Genomic DNA, 21914 nt, shown 5'->3' with positions numbered 1-21914 from the left:
GGGGGGGGGGGGGGGCGGAGAGCTGCAGCAGGGCTGCCGAGACAGGTGGGGGAGTCCTCGTCCTTGGAGAGGTTGAAGACAAAAAAAAAAAAAAGAAAGAAAAAAGGCTTGGGTGTGATGATGCAGTTGAAGCAGGGGGTGGACCGGATGTGACCCCCCCCGAGGTCCCTTCCCACCCTCCTCCGAGAAATGAAGGGCTGCGGGCAGCTTCAGAAATGGCCCGTGGGGTGACAGTGTGATCTTGCAAAAGGTTGAGAGGTCTTCCGTCACTTCTGTCTGCGCTGCCTGCCAGCCCCTGGTTGCAGAAAGCGGGTTTCAGCCCTGCTCCAATTCCCCACTAAAGCTGCTTGGGGAACCCCTAGACGGGGGGTTTTGTAGTGGGACCCATTTGTGAACACCCATGGCCAGTGCCCCCCCGCTCCCGACCAGCTGGCCTATGCGTGTGGGGCAGGGGTTTGTACGTGGGGCAGGAGGCTGCCAGCCTGCAAGGGAAAAGCCACGGTTTCCCTATGTTTTTCTCCTTTAAAAGCTCAATGAGCCATTTCTAAAGTTTTTTCATGACCCTTTCATACATTTGTGCGCCAACTTTTGGGTTGCAACCCTCAGGTTGAGAAACACTGCACTAGAAGGAGCTCCCTCTCCCTCCTTCCTTCTCTCCTGCTCTGAGCAGGGATGGGCTGAGAGAGGGGCCATTGCTGGGCAAAGCTGACTGCAAGTCGCAGCTAACAGCTGGATTCCCCTCCCTGCTGGAACCAGCTGTGAACATCTGCTTGTTTCCAGGGATGATTGCAACCCTCGACCCTTCCCGCAAAGCATTTTTAGTTACAGCAGGGACCTGTACTTCTGGCTGCAACCACGTTTTTTCAAGCACTAACTGTAGAGCCGATTGGCTCTTTTTGTACCTGGAGAATCACTTTTATCGTGTGATAATTACTTTGCAGGGGTGGCCGGATTAGCTGGCTAATCGCAGGATAAATGTAATTCTATGATTAGCCAGTTAATGGTGTAGCAGGGGCCTAGGTATTTTAAGTAAAACCTCTGAGTTACAGAGCCAGGACAGTAGCTGAGGACATGAGATTGCATTCAAATTTACAAAAGGGCAATTATCTAGCTCTCAAGGTTACAGAAAAAGCTCCTGCACAAGGCATGATTAGCCTCTGACCTGTGGGCCAAATCCAGGTCATGGGAGCCAAGGGATCTAGCCCACTGGGCTCAGCACAGGTCTAGGAATCTGGTGGAAGGGGGAGTGGTGGAAATTAACCCTACTACCCCTCCACCACTGCTAAATTTTCACGCACAGTGGAGCCAGGCCAGGCTACTGTTGCATGGGCAATGGGGGTTGGGCCTGGCCCAAGCTGTAGCAGTTTCCACTCAGTACCCCGAGTCCTGGGAGCTGCATCTGAGCCCTGCATGATAGAGGTGGGCCAGCCTGGCTCTGCTCCTTGCTGCCACATGCAGCTCCTGGAACTGGGGGGAGCCAGGCACTGCTGGCAGGGGCTGTGCGCCATGGGGGAGGGCACGGGGGAGCCCCTATACCACCCTGTCACACCCCACATACTGCCCACCCAAGCTCTGTGCTTCCAGCATCCCACTGAGCGCAAGCCCTGGGCTCTGTGCTCCCGCCAGCTCCATGCTCCACCCAGCTGCAGCCTCCCTACCTGCTGCCTGGAGCAAGTGCTGCAGCAGGGAGACGAGGAGGAGCCCGCTGGAGGCCAGGGAAGCTGAGCAGGTCCTGGGGCAGCTGCAGCAGTGGTCCCACCCAGAAGTGTGCTTGCTGGCTGGGGCTCTCCTGCACATGAGGGTGGGAGCAAAGTGTGCAGGCTGGGTGGGGTACAATTCATTGGTAAGTGCCCGTGGGCCATCTATTTTGCCTGCTCCTGTTCTAGCTACATGGCCAGATCCAGCCCACCAGCCAGCTACCACTATCCTAAACCATACAAGGTTAATAAGACAAGTTAAATCATGCTATTTTGAAAATGATCTCTATGTTCTTGGGAGTTCTGACATGGTTTTTGATGCCTGGAGTTGGTAATACTAAAATTTACACCACCCATTTGAAAAGCACCTCCCTCCACCTACCTGCCAGAGAGATGGCAACTCAGGATTCTCTGCTGTTCATGCTAGAGTTGATGACAATCGCTAGCACCTAAGGCAGTTTAAAGGCAGTTTCCTGCAGCTGTGACAGAAGCCACATGCACCTCTATATTTCTTTTTTCTCCCCCAACTTGAAGGTTTAACTTTTAATTCCACTTCTAGACCTTCTCTAGGCCATTTTGCTGGATTCAGCTACTTGAGGTATACAGATGGAGGCCAGCCTATTTCTAATCACTACAGGAGGGGTGCGTAGCATATACTTTAAGAGACTTTCCAGATAACTGGCAGTTAGTAGCGTGAACATCTGTGGGGGGAACCACGAAGGTCATAACTCAGAAGAGAAACCCATAGAAGGCTGCATCTACACCATGTTTACCAGTGTAGTTATATTAAGAAGCCATCCTCATGGAGGCAACCACAGTTCCTTTGCTTAGGCAACTTATTTAGTTTGGGAAACTGGCAAAAGCTACATTGGCAAGGCCTTCGATAAGTTGCTATTCTGCAGGTGTAAAGCAGGCCCATACCATTCCCATTTCCCAGAGGGAAAACAAACCAGTACCATACCTAATAACTACTTGCCTCTCATCCCAGGAGAGTGAGCAAACCTAGGTTAAGTTATTGAAATAGCAGCTCTAGAGTAACACAAGAGTAGTCCAGCAAAAAAACCCAAAGTATAATTTAAAACATAAGAAAAGATTTTTTATTTTTTTGTTACTCAGAAAATAATTAATTTTTAGAGATTGCTCTCTACAAAAAGTATTTGCTGAACCTGCTCCTAGAATCAAGCGAAGTGGAGAAAAGAACATAGTCTGACAGTACCACAAGCACTCCTAAGATTCAGCTCTTCTTGTCTGAATGCATTAGACCAAGTTGATCATAACATTTGGGGCTGGAAAGGGAATCTGCCTCAAAAGCCAAGGATTTAGGGACATTTTTTTGTTATACTAGAGAATTTAGCAAGACTTGTATATCACATATGCAACATCACTATTTCCTGCATGCTCAGGAACTACCCGTTACTAAGCCTCAGGTCTTTGCGTTCTGTGTTTTCCCAAGCCTCACCTACAGCAGCAAACTTATCCCTCGCCGACAATGGATTTCAGCAAAAGGTGCTAAACATAATTTAGCTGTGAGGACAGACTAACACTTTAGCCTGTTTCTGAAATGGTCCTGAAGATGGTTTATCTTTAACTATACTTGCAGTTAAATCACATTTAGCACCAGTTCAGCCACAGTTGTTGCCCATCGTCATTCACTTTTATCATTCATCCCAGCATCAGAAGCAATTTAGTCTTCACTGCAAAATACGAGGAGAGCAGAGAAACCTGACTAGAATAGAAAATTATTGATACAACCAAGAGTAAAAGTTTTTCAACTTGTGTAGTGTTTATACTTTTATATAATAATTTAAAGAAGCTGCAGTATTGTGGTTATATCCCACTTGTCTTTCTGGAACAATGCATAAGTTACATGGGCTTGTAGGCAAAAAGCTTTAATAAAACGAGCAGAAGCTTGTGAAATGGGTTTCCCCATCATCTTAAAATTATTTGAACTGCAAGTATGTGCATGAATTTCCCTTCTAAGAAGGGAAAACATACACGACAATAACATGATGCAGAGGGAAATGATATGAACATATCTAAAAAAACCCCCCAAAACTGTTACCGTCAAAAATCAAATCCAATTGGGAGTTTCCATAGGTCCGGTTCCAGGAGACGATCTACCATATTATAGAAGAGTCACCTGAAACCAATCACTCTAGCTCTGGTGCTGCTTGCGGACTGTGTTTGCAATCTGGTCCCAAGTTACATGTGGCTGCCAGCAACAAAACTACTCAGGCTTTTATCCTTCTCTCAGTGTAAGTGAGGTTTATAAAAAGATACTAGCAGCATGAATAAATAACAAGATGAGATTGAAAGAACACTGCCATCTGCCAGTTCACAGCACGAAGACCAATTCATAAAGACTGGAGCATACAGTCACTTTATTGGAAACTCCGATTCACTTACGTTTGGTTTATTTTACCAATGCACGTTCCTTTAAGAAAAGGTTGCATAAAGGAAATGTAAGAAACTGAAAAAATATCAACATTATCCCACCTTCTACAATACCAGTTCACGTGCCCAACGAGGTACACACCGTATTTTCCAAATATGTAACTAAACTATATTCACAAATAAGTTATGCAGTGCGTCAAACTCTAGAGAAAGAAAAGTAAATACCACCGTTGCCTTTGCAGAACTTTTCATCAGCAAATCTAGTGAAGATTTTAACAACTTACTGTATGCATCTTACTACTTTTAACTGTACTGCATTCTTGTGAAATGTCTAGAATATGCTGGTGAACACACATTATTCATTACAAACTTCACAAACATTCCTTAAGAAGCTTAAAAAAAAGTCTGCAAATTACAAATAATGTGCTATTTGAAATACTCCATCCATTTAATAACTTTAAAATAAGTAAGTCTGATATTTAAACTGTAAGACTTGTCACGTGGGCTGTGAGATACAGGCACTTAGAATGTTTCAAGGAATTATGCCTCAGTCCTGTGACTTTGCTGCAGTGTATAAGAGATGCCAAGAATTAATCGTCTCTTAATATTGGAATATGAGCTCAATCCAATTCCCATTATAATCATTTGGAAGCATCACACCGATTTAATTGGGGGTTAGGGGTTTAAGTCAGAGGATCCAATCCTGCAAATCCTTTGCTACTCCCACTGAAAGCAGTGGGAAGCTGTAATAGTTTGGGTACCCCAACTGCCTTCTAGATACAATTTATGGTTTGTTTAAATTGATTTTATGAACTCTGTATATATCTCTAACTCTTACCATGCTGTAAGTCAACCATGGGCTGACAAGACCTCTCACATATTGCATGCACCTAGAACACTGCTACGGACTATACAATGGGAATTGTTAACATGTAATGGCTGGGGTCTGACAGGGCAATGTGCACTAAAAGAGAATGCCGGACCTGAAGCAATCCAGCTATTCCAGGTGGTTGGCAGAAAGGGCAGTTTTGGAGAAAAATCTCCAGAAAAGGAAAAAGAAACCAAGTGTCACTGCAAGTGTGATGTTTAGAGATCTCAAAGTCTGAGAAGTTGAAGATGGACTCTGGAGAACCAAAGGAATAACAGACTTTTTCAACTACCAGGTCCGCTGGAACGGAAGGACACTGAGAGGGGAATCAGTGGATCTTGAGGAGAAAAGCATGAAGAAAGACCAACAGAGAGGACTTAAAATTCTGAAATGACACGGACCCAAATCCCAGAAAACTCAGCAGTGGTAAGGAAACCAAGGCAAAATATATATTATATATACATACACACAACATTTGGTGTTTCTCTTAGATCTGCATGTGTGTCATTAAAGTGAGTGCTTTAGAAATCCTTAACAAAGTCTGTGCCCGGCTTCTTCAACTCTAGCTCGGAGCGCCTCCAAGAATGAAACTCTGGGAACGTGTGTACTACAGCTCCTAGGAAGTCAGGGGACTCTGCTCCTGGGGACAGTGCAGTTGCACTGTGGAGCACCACTTCCACAAAAGCAGTTTGCTGGAGAGTCTCTTCAGCAAATGTGCCAGAGGCCAGAGACACGATGGAATGTACTGAGACTCGGCAGAGCCTAAAAAGAGTTCAGTGGGACCCACAGTGGATCCAAGCCCAGCAACCCTGGGAGTGTCCAGTAGGTGCAGCTTGTTTCCTGCTGCAACAGAGGCCCGTACAGGAAAAGTCTGTGGGACTGACCAAAGGTCCAGAGCAAGGAATGATGGAAGTAAAAGACTTAAAATTTGAAAATTAGTATTTACAGAGCAAATACAAAACACAAAGAGTAAAAATATTAAGGAAAGGTTTATAACAAATATTTCAAATAGGCCTCCTGGAATGGTAGCTTAAAAAGCAGGCCACTGATTTGAAAGATGGTTTTAAGAAACCAGAAGGCATGTAATAAAGCATGTTCTAGTAAAATTCTTATCACTTATTCAGGAATGCAAGTACAATCAAACAGTTTTTGATCATTTACTTTCAAAGCCACCTAGGAATACAACTCGAATAGACAAACATGATGCAGTTAAAACACACTATTCAAACTGAGTCCACAGTACCCTATAAATTTAATTTATCACTTTTACCAACACCAGAGACATATTTGCCCCTGGATACTCCAAACATGGACACAAAATCCTTGTGCATTAACACGAGAACAAAATGATTGAGGCTTAAACAATTAACTTGGCATTTCCTTGTTTGTCAATCTCCACAACTGAAAGTTCTTTCAGTACTTTTACCCTTGAATCAGTGGCTTTCATATTCATCTTGTTCATCTGTGCAACACTCAGTGCTGCTCTGCAAGACAAAAGCAGGAAAGTATTATAATAGAACATTGGAACGAAGTAATTAAACTACCATGTAATAGAGCTGTTAAGATTTTGGCAGCATAACTGTCCGAACTCTGTATCCCCTGACAGCCACTGAAATGTGTGAACATGTCAGAGCATAATCACTACCCCGTTTCTACTACAACAAAGTGTAGAGAAGGGGGAGTGGAAAGGGAAAGACTCTTTTATACCACAGTCAGCCTTCAGCAAGCGACAGTAGCATCTAAAGTATCCGTGTTAACTTCAACCAAGTTAAAAAAAATCATCTACTCTGACACAAAAACAAAATGTATTAAAAACCAAAAAAATAAAACGCAAACACCCATCTTAACCATGTTAATGTTGTCTTAGGGTATCTCCTGCACTTCCAGGATGTCGAGTTCAGGCAAACTGCATGCTAAAACAACCTGAACTCCCTGAAGCCAGGTAAGAGTAACTGCTCTAAGGCAGATCTGCTTTAAGCACCTGTTTGCTGGAATAAACTACACCTTCACTAAGAGTGTTTTTCAAGCACAGCTATACCAGCAAATTTTTTCTAGTACACCTCTGACCTCAGGCATCCACGGTGTAAAACTAAGTTAAAACAATATATTTCTGCCTAGTCTGCGGTTTTAATCTTGCAAAAAATAACAAACCAAAAAAACAAAGGTGATTTGATCACTGCAAAAAAGATGCAAGTTTGTTTTTTTTTACCCCCCCCCTCAAAGGCTTGTCATCTCAGGCTATTTATTTTTACCTTACCAGAAAGCAACAGGAATCTGGATCAGTTTCTGAAGCTAATGCACTGCTACATCATGACTCTGAAAACGTTAACACTGTTGTTCTGTACTTTAAAAGAAACAAACTACTTTAAACTACAATTTCAGTCATGCCAATTAATAATTAAAGGTTAAAGGCTTAACAGCAATTAAATGGACTCACGTACTGCTGCAATTCTTACCTGTTCTTATGTACAACAAAGTGGTTATACAGTTCCCTGTAAAAGCTATTCAGGTCTGCTAATTTAACAGTACTTCTAATACTCCTTGGTATAGCCATAAGCATTTCTTCAGTCAGTGGTTTGAACTGTGATTCTAGCAATTTGAAAATAAAAATAACTCAGTACATGCAGATAATGTTATAGTATATTCAACTACTGCAAACTTCATTAAAATGAAAGTTATCTCCATTGTGCTCAAAAAATAAAGTTAAAAAAAATGAGTGAAAGACAAATATCCCCATGTACCAACTCTGACAGGTAAGTGAAGATATATAGTCAGCATGTTGCTGAGCAGTCATCCTTGCAAAAAAGTGACATTTATTTACAGGCATTCCTATTTCATCACTGAGTATTTGAAACATCAGATATACACGAGTGAAACATGAAGAGACTGTACATCATTTTCCTTTTTTTTCTTCTTACCCCAGTCACACAATTATGCTAAAAATAGCCTCAAATGTATCAACCTCAACCCTTCCAATTCAATTCAATGTACACACAGCGAGATGTAATGCTTGTCACATAAGATGTCACATTCAGAATGTTATGCCTAGTAAATCATCAGGTAATATCTTTGATGATAAACCAGGTAGGTGGGAAAATAAAATGAAAAAAAAAAATGTATTAAAAAGAAAAAAAGGCAACAAGGTACATCTCTACTTGGCAAGTTCCCCATGGTCTTCAATGTTAGAGCCCCAGGCACTTTCACCAGTCACCCCACCCTCCTTATACCACTGCTGCAAGACTTCCTCCCCACATCTCCACCCCTCTTTCAGGCAACTGTAATACCTCTAGAGTGCTGCACATTATGCTGAGCCTAGGAACAAATAGATGCACATGGAAACCTAACATGGGTCTGTTGATTTTGCTCTGACAAGAGGCTATTAAGATATCACTGGGACAATCTCTCTTTTAAACAACCACTTCTAGATTAAGCAACAGTTTTTCCCATATCAATACTTTTTTTTTTTATATGTATATGACAATAGAACTGGATTCAGTCCAGACAACAATAAAGCACAAATCCCAGTGAAGTAAACAGAAGTCATCCTTGGAACTGAATTTATACCTCAGTCTCTTACACTTTAAGTTTTAACCCTTTAATCAATATAAAAAACTACTAGCTAGCATTCATAGCCATTTTTTTTTAACGGCAATACACTGTTTACCATGGGTACTACATTCGATAGATATTTCGTTCCAAAATGATACGCCTCCTTTTCTCCCTGAAAAAAAATCACCCTAATTTAGTGGGTGATTTCAAATCAGACCCGTTTCTCAACTGATGGCTTCTGCAAGGCCTGATGTTATAAGAGAATAAAGCATTTTTATCCAGTTATCCCTGGTCCTGCACAATGACTTAAATCTGTAGGATATATACACATATTAAGTCCCACATTTAGGAGAGCAGTCTTGAGAGTAGTCTAACGTTTTTGTGTATTTCACTGCAGCCACATAAACATAGTTTTAATTACATTAAAAAAGTTGCCTTTGTAGGTGCGAACCTTAAATTTCATTATGCACAGAACTCATAACAACAACATAACTCCTAATAAAAAAATACAGGCTCAGAAAAGGAAGGTTATGTCTGTGAAGACCTTGAATGGATTTTTCAAAACTTACCTTCATTGGGGTTAGAAACGGTTGACACTGCACAAATAGGCTATAAATAAAGAGAATGCATGGTGAAGATTTGTATGTATTATATTGCAGTTTTTAAGCAGTAACTGTTTTTACACAAGACTGTACTGCTCTATTAATATGTGAGTGAGTTTTACCAATTAAGTCTTAAAGAACCTGACTCTGCAGACACTGATGTCAATGACAAGTCTAAGTAATAAGCAAAAACACTTCCTAGGCAGACACGACATTAACTGGTAATTAGAATACTGGTTCCAAAACTGTCCATTTTTCATAGGGCCTTTTGATGCAAGGCTTCAAATGAAATAATACAGAAGGAGAATAGAGAAACTACAAGGAACAGGCGGGAGAGAAGATATTTGCAAACAAAGAACTGAAGAGGCAGAAAGTGGCAGAAGACAGGTCATACAAACATTGGTGCTGATGGGACAGAGGTAGTTACTGATAGACAGTGGGGAGTATGAAGTGAAACAAAGATGGACAAGGCCTGTAAGATACCGGAAACCTATTAATTTACATTAAAAACAAAAGTATTAAATAATTTGCAAAGCTTTGTTCTTTCACATTGTAGATAGTCTTTGACTTGATAGCAGCCCTGACAGAGAAAAAGAGTTTCTGCCTAATAACGAAAGTCCTATTTAGCTTCATACTATGCTGTATCAGAACTAGAATAGGGTTAAATTTTTCTTATTCATTTTCAATTGACAGTTATATATTGTTACAGGACATGAAATACATTTTCTACTCTGACACCATTTGGCTGCAGTAATTAGGTTCTTCAGCTTGGCCCCAAACCCTTACTCCCAGTTCCTACTTAATGTCCTGATGGAGTACTCATAACTGCATCAGTCTGGGTTCTTCCGTCTTATAAACTGATGCAATCTAAAGCAATAGGATTTGTCTTTCTTTTTGTACTTTTTTGAAATATAAAAAATTATATAGGAAATAAATGCAAACATTCCTTTAAAAGAATGGTCACAGGTAAAAGTCTCCATTCAAAAACAAAATCTTCTTGACAGAGCATTTAATTAAATAATCAATGTAGTATACATATGGTTAAACTGAAAAAAATAAATTAGAAACTATGGGCACACAGTGAAAACCGTTACTCATTAATAGTCCTCGTTCACACAAACAGTCCCTCTGACTTCAGCTGAACAATTGAGGATTATGGGGCTTGCAAAATTAAGCCACATGTCAGCATTACCTCTTCCACTGGTGGATCTGTTTCTTTTACAATTTGGCATGTTAACTGTTGTGCTGAACTCTGTTCTTCTTCGGACAAAGGTAAAAGCTACAAAAAGGGAGAGGATTTTGTTATTTTCAACTCTTAGGAAGGGCTGTATTTCAGTAGAAATACAGTTACCATTTTCATTTTTCAGCTAGTTGCACTTTCTACCTGACAGCATCCTTTAAGAAAGCACATGAAAAAGATCAGTTAAAAATGGGACAGTTTTGTGCACCAAGCCATCTGTTTCCAGCAACTTATACAGAGATGAGACCTGTATCACTTCAGGTTGATGCCAGCAGAGTTCCAGCAGCATAACCTTGGAGTAATTCAGTGGTGAACTGGGGCTAGTATTTCAAACAATACGCTCAACCCTGCCAATCCATATAAAGGTAGGTAGATGCACAGACCTGAGTGGTGCTGCTCACCCCCATAAACGTTTTCAGGACTGAGTCCAATATATTAACAGGGTCTATCAGAAACAGGAAAAAAAGCTTCAGATCTCTGAAGCATTTTTCTGCTTAAGAAAATCTAACTCCCCAATTCGGCAAAGTGATAATGTGTATACAGTGATTTCAGTTCAAACTACTCACACACATGCATAGAGTTTTATGTATGTATGTCTATGTTTGGATCCAAATTAGAAAGACTAAAATTATTACCTCGAGATGTGTGTGTTGTTGTAGTGCCTGCACCATCTTCATAGTGTTTTCTAGGGCAGCACGGATACAATTCATAGACTCTCTTTGCTCCCTGGAAATTTTGTCCAGCTGCACACACAACATTTTGTAATGCGACTTTACCACTGAGAGTTCCTCTAAGAGAGTCACTGGATTTTCCTATATCAAGGTGAAAAGCATATTTAAGCTACCAAGACGCTGCAAAGAAGATTAATGGCTACATTCTTGACTAAACAGCAATTAGACATTCCCAAAGCATATGGCAACAAGGACTGTTAAAGAGTAATTGAAAATGACCCTTTATAATGAAAGCGGTTAGGAAATCTTAGCTGTAAGCATCAGTACACTGGTCACACGTAAAATGTTTTATAAGCTTTTCCTCCATCTCCCAGTCCATTTAATAACTAGTCTTCGAGAAATGCTATAAATAAAATAATACTACCTCCTTGGTACCACAGGAGATACAGCTGGATGAAGGGAATGAATTTTGTTGCTTTATTGCCTTACGAGATATTTTCTGAATTAGAATATATAAACCACCCCTTGTGAAATCAATGCATCTGAACATATGGGTGTGGGTGAGGGCAGATTTACAGAATGTGTTAAATGCTGACAGTTTATTTTGTTTCCCTCCCTTCCTGTCTTCTTTCCCCCATAAACCCCGAGTCTAGTCATCATTTGTTGGCAGATTTATTGTAGGTGTCATGGGAGAGGTGTGTTTGAGGGGGGTGGTGAAGTTGATAGTGCCTCTTAAGTATTAACTTATGACACTCCAGTTCATCTCTCAAAACACAAATGTAGCATTCCATTACACCAGCATGTTGTGATTTTTATTAAATCTACATTAGATTCGCTGTCTTGGTATGCTGCGAGAAATATTTTAGAATATAAAATCAAAAGACCAAGCAGTGTTTTAATCTGAGACAGAATTACCCATTCATAGTGAATTAATACAACATGCAACAGAATGCATTCATTTCGTCTGGAAATAATACCTCTGCTGCCGGATCCTCAGGAAGGTTTTTCATTATTTCAAACTCCAGCTTGTGTTGAATGTAATCCAGGTCAGATTCTGCCTTCTGGAACTAAAACGTCAAAGATCAATCACCATGTATTAAGGAACAAAAAAAACCTAGGCAAAATGTGGCCACTCGTCTTTTCTGCGTTCCAAAGAGCAGAAGTCAGGATGTTTCAGTGTTAAAGGCTGACCCACTCCTCCAATTTAGTCCCGTTATTGACACTCATAAAATAGCTTGACCGTCTTGGGGGCTAAAACAAAGATAGAGGGGCAAACTTACAACACCTTAGCATTTGCATAGCATCTAGAGTGAAGACGCCTTAAGTGCAGATGCAAGCTTGTCAAGAAATGAAAAGTGGTGGCCAGGAAAGGTCCTTGAAACCTGACAGAAGACGACAGTTGGCAGCATTTTCATGCATTATTGGGCAACTGAAGCAGACATACCCATTCTCTGCTCTTCCCAATGCAAGTGTAGGTCTGGATCTGTCCACTGGCTTGCCAAACCAGTGTACATATGAAACCAGTGACCACACACCCCAGGCATCTACGAATGCCCACCTCACTCCCTTTGTCAAACCCTTACCACGCAACCATTCTGTCCCTTACCTCTGTCTTCATGACTTCTACACATTGCCTCATTTTGCATGAAAACGTTGCTATCTGTTAGTATACCAAATATCCTCCAATTCAAATCACTCAAGATAAAGTTCTTCTGTTCAGCCTTTGCGTTATAAACCAGGGTGGGAAATTATATCAGGGAAGGAGGAAAAAAACTGCATCTTTTTTTAAAGATAGACTTTGCTTGATTCACTGGTGCAGAAGATAGGTCTCCATCAATTTCTCAACTTTTTCAGCTTAATTTCTGTTCTTTCAAAACATTAAAACCTTAGTGACAATACTGCACTACTCACAGCTATTCACCCATTAGAGCGTATCAATAAGGTTCCATGACATGGTTATATCAACAGAGATTTTACTTTTAATTATGTTAAAAATGTGTCCTCCTGGTCGACTATAACACTCACAACACATTTGATTATTTCCCAGTAAATCAGACTGACAAGTGGATAATCAAATTGATGACATCACCAGTACACTTCACTCACATTTCTATTCTTGGGATAAATAAGCCAGTAGGGAATAGGATAATTGCCTTGTAAAATAGTGTAATGATTGGATTATTGCTTAATTAACTTTCATCTGTCATTTTAATGTCTATTAGGGACTTCTGGCTTAAAGAAAGGCAGCATGCCCAGTTCATAAAACCAACATTATGAATTTCTTCATTTAATTGTTTTGGGATTTCATTTGAGAGAGGGACTTTTAGGAAAGCAAGCTAAATGCTTACAAAACTCATTTGCTTCATTGTGACAGTCACAGTATGAGCTGCCATCTAACTCTGTAGCAAAAAGTACAATTGAAATTAAGTTCAAGATAGGGTTATAGGTGTTTGGAATACTCCTGAAAACATTGTGATGAACTACTAGGCTGCGTCCACACGTGGCACGGATGTTTGGTTCCCCACAGACAACTAGCAGTGACACACCTTGTCCAACTTCCATCAACCTTAATAGGGTCTGAGTTAGACCTGTATTTAGGTGCCTAATTCTCCTTGAAACAACTGCAATTTTCTTTCTTTCTTCTGATTTACACCACCTTGGTGGATGTAATTCCAAATTCGTCTCCCTGGACTGGTACCCATCAGGAGAACCACCTTCCTTTTGAAGCATCTGCCTTCACAGAGCCCTCCTATTAGTCTGTCCACGTTGCTATCTATATTTAGATGCATCGCCATTCACATTCCAGGAGGGCCTCCACAGAGCTCTAAGTGCCATCAATCTCAAGCATTCCTTCCTATAAAACCTAATCAACAGCTTCGCTATTAGATATTTTCCAACCACCCAGCAACAGAAAGCATGGGAGTTCCTCAAAATGCTCTCAACAACCAGCGGAAAAAGTTTTTCATGATTGCATCTCTTTTACAATAAGCTTGCCAAAATAGGAGGGAACAATCAACGATCAAATAGAACATTCCAAGCCTAAAAAATATAAACCAAAAAGATTTCTTCCTAATCGTGTTCAAATTTATTTATATTGCTCAAGAGGCCCTCAGTACTCCAGAAGAGAAACTAAATTGAAAAAAAAAAAAAACCAAAAAAAACCCTCATCAGAATAGAGTTAATGATCTCAGTGAATCTCATAAGCTCACAACCTCCTCAAAACATACAGTTTACAAATTTCAACATAAATCAACTGCCATGCAGTGTTCAAAAGCTGGACATGACTGACAATTAGACTTTTGACAAATCTAATAAGAAAAATTGCTAGTTTATGTGAATGAAAGACTATTACAAAAAAATTAACAGTGCATGAACCTACCAAATATTTCAAAGTGCTAACAGGAAAAAAAAAAAGATTTTTTTTTTTTAAAAAGAAGAAAAACGCTAATTGTCTTGAATAGAGTCAATTAGTTTTAAATATATAAATATATACACACACAGACCTAAGCCAGCAGATTTGAAGCTTCCTAAAGTCAAGGAACCCTTTCATATAATTTCTTCTGCAGCAGAACCCCTACCCCATCCTAAAGACAGAAGCAGAGCCAGGCAACCTGGCCCTGTAGTAGTGATGCACTCATTGCCTTCCTCCAGTCTCCGTGGGGAACCCCTGATGGCCCATCACAGAACCCCAGTTCCAGGGAAACAGTTTGAAAACCACTGGTCTTGGCCAAAATGCACAATAATAACAACCCTAATACTTAGGTTTTGTTTCTACAATAAATAGTAAAGTTCAGATCAACTGTAGGTGACCACTGATTGTTTAAACAGTGTAAATTACATTGCATTCTTAGCTTAAATCCTGGAGTGCTGGTTAAACAGGGCAGATGTAAAAAAGTTGACTCTAAAAGACGTTCGCCACCTATAAAAATCAAGACAGCCGCTTGTTCAATTTATTACTCTGATAACTTACCGTTAGTTTGTTATTAAACTGCTTCCAAGGTAGAGTGCAACAAATCTCATTTAGTATAAAAATGCAAAAGGGAACTACTTCTTATACATTTTTTTGTTTAAAAACGTCCATGAAAAGTTAAAAGCAGCGTTTTGGCATTTCTATCCTCCTTCACTGACACGAGTTTATATTTCTGTGTAGTGACAGACCCGTAAAACAGTCTGTTTTCAGTTTCCTCTTTCAGTAATCACTGACTGTGGACCGCCGATGACTCGTGGCTTTCCTTGCTCCTTTTTAACATCAAGGTCGTTTATACTATATTACCTTTTCAAAGGAAATGGGTCATAAATCAGCACATTTTCCAAGTATCTATGAAGCACAGCTTGTAAGAATATTCTAATATTTAGGCAAGTAGAACTTGAAGCTCAAATTCATAGCAAACCATTAACTGCATGCTGCTGCTATAATTTAAAGTAAAATATGAATCTACTGCTTATCTGTCATATAACTAATACTTTAAGATTTAGCACTAATGAATATTAATATAATTCAATATTGCAGCATATTTTGTACAAATATACCTGATACAAATGAGGGAACCTTTTATAAAAACTTAACAGTTTAAAAAAAAAAAATCCACCTGGTCTTATTTTAGAAATATGAAAGAAATGTCTGTTTCAGCACACTTATATGCAATTTTATTTTTAATTCCTACTTGTATCTAAAAAAAAACTGCTGCAGTAAATTCACCATTTTCTCCTGCTAAGAAGTTATAGATGAAGACTGTTGGTACATTAAAATGTTTTGAAAAGAAAATGTAAGTCTATGAAACACAAGGTTTTACTTACTCACGGGCTTTGAAGAAACTGTTAGAAGCCATTCACAAGATTCAAGGCATTGCTGTGAACTCTGCTTTCAGATGCTTTGACAATACTATTGCACTGCTAGCTGTAAAGTACAGTAGTGCAATAAAGTCAGAGCATTTGTTAGCAGCAAGAATCCCGAACATGTAAATCAACACCATCTAAATATGCGTTAGGTGAAATCACTCAATGTCAAGTACTGACTGGCATTGCATGGTTTGTCGCCATTTGACTAGTGTTAAATATGTCCCCACTCGAGATGTGAAGGAATTCCGATATTTTAACATGCTATGACTATTCAAGAATGCTGCAATTATATTGACCAAGAAAAAAAAAATTAAAACCACTAAAAATCTTTTGGGAACTGAAACTGCAAATATTTTGCCGCTGCTTTTGCCTGACATCGGGATTTCCGAAATTATTTATTTCAGATTTCCTAGGCAGCAGAGCAAGATAACAGAACACTGTCAGCCAGATATTTCCCCTTGATAAAATCTAAAAGACACCAAGTGTGAAAACCGGATGAGTGAAACATCCTTCTGTAAAGTTATCACCTTTCATATTGCTTCCCAGTCTGAACACACACAAGTATTCTGATCTCCAACTTGTGAATCCATGACAGAAGTCTAGTAACGCAGACAGTATCGCTGGCCAATGCCCTTTTAACATTGCACTGCTTTTTGTGCACGATCACTAGTAGTACAACATAAAAAGGGCACTGGACAGACACTATGCATCAAGAATAAAAGGGGCAGAAACATAGTTCCCCGTGATAAGAATGCAGAGAAAGAAATGGATCGAGATTGCTCTGTAACAGGCGCTCCACATTTGTGGAGTGTCAGCTTACATATTTATTGTAATGACATTTTCCATTTTGTGGACACACATTTGATAAGCAACGGCAATTCTGTTCATCGCAGTAAGGCTGCATGTTGGAACACATTTTGTGTCCAAAGATTGATGATGATCTCTACTATAAAACAGCCAATCATTTATTTATCAGAACACAGCACAATATATAATGTCCTCAGTAGGAGCCTGAGCCAAGGTCTGAAGTCAATGCAACATACTCCCGGACTCTGATGGGTGCTGGATCAGGGAATGTGCTCAGATGCTCGTCTCGTTCTACAATTCAGTATCTCTTTCCTTGCATTTGTGTCCTTAAAAATGTTAGGTATGAGCTCTTTATGCATAATTAATATTTCCATATTGTGTGGATATTATAAGACTCCTACTTCTCTTCATGTTACTGTACTTTGATCATTTGCCTTTCAAATACATACAGATTTGCTTCTGAGTCAACTCTGACTATTCAGCATTATCGTTCATATTGTTCTTTTTAAGTTTCCTGCAAAACAATAAGAGTTTCTCCTAGGTTCCACTACAGACTAACTGATTCTTTTTTATAAAAGGTGCATGCCAAAACCTCTGGGGAAGTAAGATGTATTATTTTTTCACACTTCTATGAAGAGAGTTGTCTTCACAAAAAATGCAGGAAGAGCAAACAAACAATGAGCAGAAGCAAAAACAAGCGACACAAAGCTATAATAACCATGACATAGTTGCCAAGACACAAATTCCCATGAATTTAAAGACGAGAGAAAGACAAATAACTATACTTTGAAAAAAGAGCTAGACAGGTGTGTAAGAAGTTTTCCAATGATTATTACTGAAAACCTGGCATCTTCTACTAATATAAAAGTACAACTCGAGACTCAAAATGGCTCTGCCATGTGTCAGATGGATAGACTGTCTGTTCAGACTCTTAGTCTACAACCAATCCTTCAAAATTCATTACAAGATCTCTTTAGTCTACTTGGAAATTAGGCCTTAAGATGTTGGTTCAGCTCCTGGCTCCAATACAAGTGAATGGAAGAAGTCCTACAGCCTTCAACGAAACCACTGTGTCGACTTTTACACCTGCACACTACCTTCTTACTTATTTTTGTTACAATTATGTTTGCATTCAGAACGAAGACAATTGTGAATGACCAGATTCTTTAAAAGTGTGACACCCTAAAATGTGGGTATACTGTGACACAGAACTTGACAACTAGCCCTTGATAATTCTAGCAGGTTTGCAGGGGGTGAGAGGGAAAAGAAAAAAAAAAAATCTTTAATTGGAAAAGGAAACAGGATTCAAAACAAGTTTTGGAAGAGACAGGTAGATCTCAAAACATACTGATTGTGCGGCTACAACTGCCAGTTCTACATTTACAAAACTGAATTGTCAAGAGGTTTGACAAAAAAAAAATGGAATAGATCATTGAAGCCAATATGGTATTGTTTTATCATTCCAAGTCAGTGATGCTCAACCAGGGTGTCGTGAGACACATTTAAGGGTACTGCAAGATGCCACACAATGTTAACACTGCTAAGTTTGAAACATGATCACAAGATAAACCCAAACATTTCATACACGCATTGATTTTTCTAAGTTACTTGCAACAGAAAAACTTATCTGTTATCTTTCTGTAGGCAAAAAAAAAAAAGAGTGAAAACTAAGAGCTGGCATTTTACAAGGGGTACCTTGAGTCTATCCAGGGGTACCTTACATCTAAACAGGGTAGAACCAATGTTTTAAGCTCAATTTGAGTGGATGACCTCAAGCTAGTAGCTACTGCAGAACAGGATGCTACAGAAATTAATGTCCGATTTACCATATACAGTATATGGCCTAGGAGTTCAAAAAAGAAAGAACAACAAAACCAACCCCCCGCCCTCCAAAGTGCCATGTTTGAGAATACAAAATGAATCTTTCAAGCATGCTATGAAATTCAGAGTTAGGTAGTACACAAGTTTAATGCAATGCCTTTTCAGCTCTGGGGCACTAGAATCAGATACCCTTTTTGTCTACATACATTATAAAATATTAATATTTATGTTATAATGCAAATCATATCACAAAACCACGATATCACCTCCCGTGCTTACTCAGAAGAGTCTTGATACGGGAATAGTGCGGTAATATAGGTCACTCGATGAGATGACAGAGACATATTAGCAGAACAAGCTAATACTTTAGAGGGCATTCAGCCAAACACTGTTTATTTTCAGACAACACACGCTTACTTGCTTGTTGCTGCTGATGTGTTAAAGGATGTATTACACTGCGAGTGGAAGTTGAGCAATGCTGTGAATGAAGAAGGTGGTTTAGTAACTGAATGTAGAGGAATGAAGTCAAATATAAGGGTCTAGAACAATGATCCGCAACCTTTTAGACTTGAGGCACCCCTTGGAAAATGCCAGCTCCCAATCTTCACTTCTTTTTTTGATTACAGAAAAATAATAAAGCAATTCTTCTGTTGCCATGCGGTCAAAAAAGACCACAACAGATCAAATAGGAATCTACAGTGTTAAAAATATTCTGAAAATCTCTGGGTTCATCTTGTGACTTGCGTTTGCACACTTAACCATGTTAACATTGCACAGTAGTCTTGATAATATATCTCAAGGTACCCCAGAGTGCCATGGGACCGTGGCTGAGAATAACTGGTCTAGGAAGTCCTTAAATTCGGTGCTTATAAAAGCACTGACTAGAGTCAGGGGTAACGGAGACATACAATACATGTTGCTTCCTACAGTGGTCTGGTCCACAGCCCTCCTTGTTCTGAGTTTCTCTTGAGTAGCTTTCTTACTGATTTTATGATATGTATAAATAGGTCCCAGCAAAACACTACACTCATTCTCACCACCTTATTTAAGTTTCAGTTCCAGGTAGCAGGTATTAAAAGACAACACCACGCTCCTGCAATACCTAGCTTTCTGGATGGGATAATTTACTTATTCTTTGCAGGGCCATTACTGATACCAAAAGAAGCAATGCTGTCGGGACAAATAAGCGATAGGCAAAAATACCTCCAAGTTCCTTGACAAGCATCAGAAGAAATCACCATGAGATCTTAAAGAGCCATCTGTCAGTATGTGCAAATCTCAAATAAAAGCCTATAAAATGGATATTTATGGTACCATTTAGAAATGAAATGGAAATATCCATAATAAATTGAATACGGGTTGGATATGGAGATCCTCTTTCCTGCCTAGGGCAGGGGTCAGACTCAATGACCTACCAAGGTCCCTTCCAACCCTAAAAATCTATGATTACACAGATCATTCCCAAAGATCTCTGGGCATATTCACAGTATTAACCAAGCAAAATTATAAACAATGCATGCCCATTATGATCCAAACAGCTACTAAATTACATCAGTATCAAGTCTCCAGAAAGCAACTGAAGCCCAGATCTTGACTCGGGTCCAGAGGGCTGTCACAACAGGGCTCAGATATGGAAGGAAAGGAAGAGATTCCCAGATCCTATCTGCACTGTGGAAGCTACCGCTGTCAAACTACCACTGTGTAACATGATCGGGGGGCAGGAAGCAAGGTGACAGCATTATGCAATGTGGCTGGATCCAGCCTGAGGGAACAGCACGAGGTGGTGTTAACACACAGTGAAGAGTCCAGTGGGATATATGGACCGGAACGGCCAAAACAACTGCCTTTCTTTCCTTACCAGGACAAGGGGACAGTAACCCCAGCCAACCAGGCTGCTCAGGTTCTCTCCAAGCTGGAAAGGGCTGCAGGAAGCTCTCCAGCACGTCCCCGCCCCAGAATCGGGGGGATGACCCCAGCAACAGGGGACAGACAGCCACCATCCCACAACCTGCAGCCCGCATCCTTCCTGCCCCACGCCAAGGAGAGGCGAGCTGGGGCCAAAAGGAGGAAGGCTGGTCCGGAGAAGCTGGTGCTTCACCCACCTGGGACAAGGGGAGAAGGGACTAACCCAGGCACAGGCTCCCCAGCCCTGAGACAGGAAGAGGAAGGGCCACCCCATGCCCCATCCCAGGGCAGGAGCCCAGGCTGGGCCAGGCCCACCGCTCACCCCCCCAGGACAGGAGGGAATGGGCAGCTCCAGGTTCATGCCCTGCCCCCCAAGGGAAAAGGAATGGACCTGCCCACACCACCTCTGCTCCTCCCCCCCTCCCAGCTGAATGGAAAATGGACCGGTCCAGGTGAGACCTAGCCCCAAGAAAATGAACTTGTCCAGGTGAGTTCTACTCCACCTCGGGGGGAGAGGAAAATGGACCAGTCCGAATGAAATCGGCTCCACCCCCTTCTCCAGCAGGAAAATGGACCGGCCCAAGCGGGTTCTGTTTCAACCCCCCCCCCGCGCGCGCTGGGGGGTTGAATGGAGCGGGCCCACCCTGCCCCTCCCCCCCCGGGGCGAGGGCAAGTGGACCGGCCGGAACACATCTGCCCGGCCCGGGCCAATCGAGAAGCGCGGAACCGGGCCGGCCCACGCGGGCGGGGGAGCCGTGTCCCTCCCGCTTCTTCCCTCAGCGCCCGGATGGGAGCGGGTCCGCACAGCCCCTCGCCCACTCACCCACAGCGCGGGGCCCAGCGTCCCCTCAGGCTCGCGGCCTCCCCCTCGCGGCCCAGCCCCCGCCCCCCGCGCTCACCATGGTCTCCAGCTTGTTAACCGCCGTCTCCATGTTGAATAGTTGACATTCCTCAGGCGGTGGCTGAGGGAGACCCACCCCCCTCGCTACAGAGCGGCAGAGCCAGGGCTCCCCATTGGGCAGCTGTCACTCATCGCTCCCTTCTGATTGGCCTTTTGCTCACACAGGCACGCGCCCATTGGGCGAGCGGGAATGTAAACCCGCTTCATGGTCCGGACGCGCCTATTGGTTGGGAGGGGAAGCGCGCCACGCCATTGGCTAGGCCCACAGTGCCGCCTGCTCTCAGTGGCTGCGTGCGGGCTTCCAATGTGACTGGCCGAGAAGGCAGCAGTGGCGCCTCATTGGGCAGAGGGCTCACCGCTGCTCTAGGATTGGCCTGTTCCTGCAAGGTGGGGGTGTGTTTCCTTTGTACACCCCCCACTCGTCCCTGATTGGCTTTTCCCCTCCCCCTCTTTTAATCTGATTGGGTCCCGCTTCACCCACCTCCCAACCCACCCTCGCTCCGAGATCACTCCCACCAATGGGAACATGGCGAGGCGGGGCGCAGAGAGCCGGGTTGTGATTGGCTGCGGCGCCGCGGCGGAGCGGTTTGAATTACAGGGTGGCGCCTGCTTGGGGCGGT

At 41.7% G+C, this 21914-nt stretch overlaps 1 protein-coding gene across 3 annotated transcripts; it reads right to left on the bottom strand.

The window, feature by feature from the left end:
• Positions 1–4054: 4054 nt before the first annotated feature.
• SKA2 (spindle and kinetochore associated complex subunit 2) lies at positions 4055–21394 on the bottom strand. 3 transcript variants are annotated; one of them, XM_019511141.1, is made up of 7 exons: positions 21293–21394; positions 11999–12088; positions 10986–11162; positions 10303–10389; positions 9078–9117; positions 7416–7548; positions 4055–6443 (listed from the first exon to the last, which is right to left on the bottom strand). In XM_019511141.1, the coding sequence occupies exons 1-7, from the start codon at positions 21323–21325 to the stop codon at positions 6317–6319; spliced, it is 687 nt and encodes a 228-aa protein (XP_019366686.1). In that variant the 5' UTR covers positions 21326–21394; the 3' UTR covers positions 4055–6316. The 3 variants fall into 3 exon arrangements, with proteins under 3 accessions (XP_019366686.1, XP_019366687.1, XP_019366688.1); XM_019511142.1 differs by lacking the exon at positions 21293–21394 and adding an exon at positions 15819–15842; XM_019511143.1 differs by lacking the exons at positions 4055–6443; positions 9078–9117 and having other exon boundaries at positions 7438–7548.
• Between the last annotated feature and the right edge of the window lie 520 nt (positions 21395–21914).

Source organism: Gavialis gangeticus, unplaced genomic scaffold (genome assembly GCF_001723915.1).
Source record: "Gavialis gangeticus isolate Ggan-Ray unplaced genomic scaffold, GavGan_comp1, whole genome shotgun sequence".
NCBI lineage: Eukaryota > Metazoa > Chordata > Crocodylia > Gavialidae > Gavialis > Gavialis gangeticus.
Note: the sequence above shows the minus strand (reverse complement) of the source record. Positions and strands in the feature narration are given on the sequence as shown.